The sequence below is a fragment of the Microtus ochrogaster genome, chromosome 16 (assembly GCF_000317375.1).
Source record: "Microtus ochrogaster isolate Prairie Vole_2 chromosome 16, MicOch1.0, whole genome shotgun sequence".
Lineage (NCBI taxonomy): Eukaryota > Metazoa > Chordata > Mammalia > Rodentia > Cricetidae > Microtus > Microtus ochrogaster.
In genome coordinates this window covers 33,646,458-33,647,887 of record NC_022018.1, presented here as the reverse complement: position 1 = coordinate 33,647,887, position 1,430 = coordinate 33,646,458, and the positions used below count along the sequence as shown (strand labels likewise).

Below are 1,430 nucleotides of genomic sequence, written 5' to 3'. Positions count from 1 at the left end.
TCTGGCTATTATAAATAATACTGCTATGAACATAGTTGAACAAATGCTTTTGGCATATGATCAGGCATCTCTTGGGTATATTCCCAAGAGTGGTATGGCTGGGTCCAGGGGTAGGTTGATCCCGAATTTCCTGAGAAACCAAAACACTGATTTCCAAAGTGATTGCACAAGATTGCATTCCCACCAGCAATGGATGAGTGTACCCCAGACTCTCCAGCAAAGGCTATCATTGGTGTTTTTGATTTTAGCTGTTCTGACAGGTGTAAGATGATATCTCAAAGTTGTTTTGATTTTCATTTCCCTGATTGCTAAGGAGGTTGAGCATCACCTTAAGTGTCTATTAGCCATTTGAATTTCTAACAGCCTCTTAGAATTTTATGCCTCCTCTTTCATGTAGATACTGGATCCTTGAAAAGAAGGATTTGGTATAGACTTCGATTTTAGCTGAGAGGTTCAGAGTGTCTTAATCTATGCACATTATATAGTTGTGTATCTCTTTTTAATAACTACAGTCAGAAGAAACTTCTCTGATGGGGACTATACACATCTATAGGTATCACAATATTTTATTGCTATATTCATTTTAATGAATAACAGTAGTAGGCTTCCCCTAGTTCTGTGACCTATCTAGTTTTAGGTTCTAAGCCTCATTAACAGCATTAACAGTGCCAGGTATGGGCTATATCTCATGGAGTTGTTGCTTAGATCCAATCAAAGAGTGGATGGTTCCTCCCATAACATTTTCGTCACTCTTACAGGCAGGTATTCTAAAACAGATACTTGTCTGCAAACAGTTTAATAGTATTATCATTTCCTTAAATGTTTTTAACATCTAGGAAGGAAAGGAGAAGCAAATACAAGCTGTGTAAATAATAACTGACTGATCATCCTTTTGGTCAACAGATTTATGGAACAACAGAAAATGTGGATTATACCGTCTGGTCTGGTCTCGAAGACATTCAGTCATCTGACGAAGACTCTCGCTTTATTGCCCTTTGTAAATTATCATATTGCTTGCACACTGATTTACAATCAGTTGACCTTTCTCTCATGATCCTGAGATGTACTGTGCTTGTTAATAGTGACATATGCTCATCCCCAAGAATTGGAAATTCGTGATGTTGCATCCTTCTAAATAGTCTTCATGTTATACATTTTGAAGGTTTGCTTGGGTGTAATGGGTTTCTTTTAAAAGAAAAATAAACATTGCATATATGCCAAAGTTTAGAGAGATAAATTGTTTGTAACTTTTATTCATTTAGTGCTAAATGTGTTAACAATTTTAAAAGGTTTGATTGGCTATTGGAATTTTTGGGAGCAGTGAGACCCCCAGATCCTCAATTTCTTGTAATCCCCTGATCTGAGTGCATACAGCTGCTCTGAGCACGAGACCTTCAGGAGTTCCTGATGGCAGGAGAGTGGTTTCAGGT

General features: G+C 37.5%; 1 protein-coding gene across 1 annotated transcript in view; it reads left to right on the top strand.

Moving 5' to 3' along the window:
• Positions 1-1,119, top strand: part of LOC101982391 (prolactin-7A1-like) — a 10,917-nt gene extending 9,798 nt beyond the window's left edge. The window contains exon 6 of the mRNA XM_013349074.1: positions 904-1,119. Within this exon, the coding sequence (XP_013204528.1) occupies positions 904-1,119 (216 nt within the window). The remainder of the gene's footprint in view (positions 1-903) is intronic.
• The last annotated feature ends 311 nt before the right edge of the window (positions 1,120-1,430 follow it).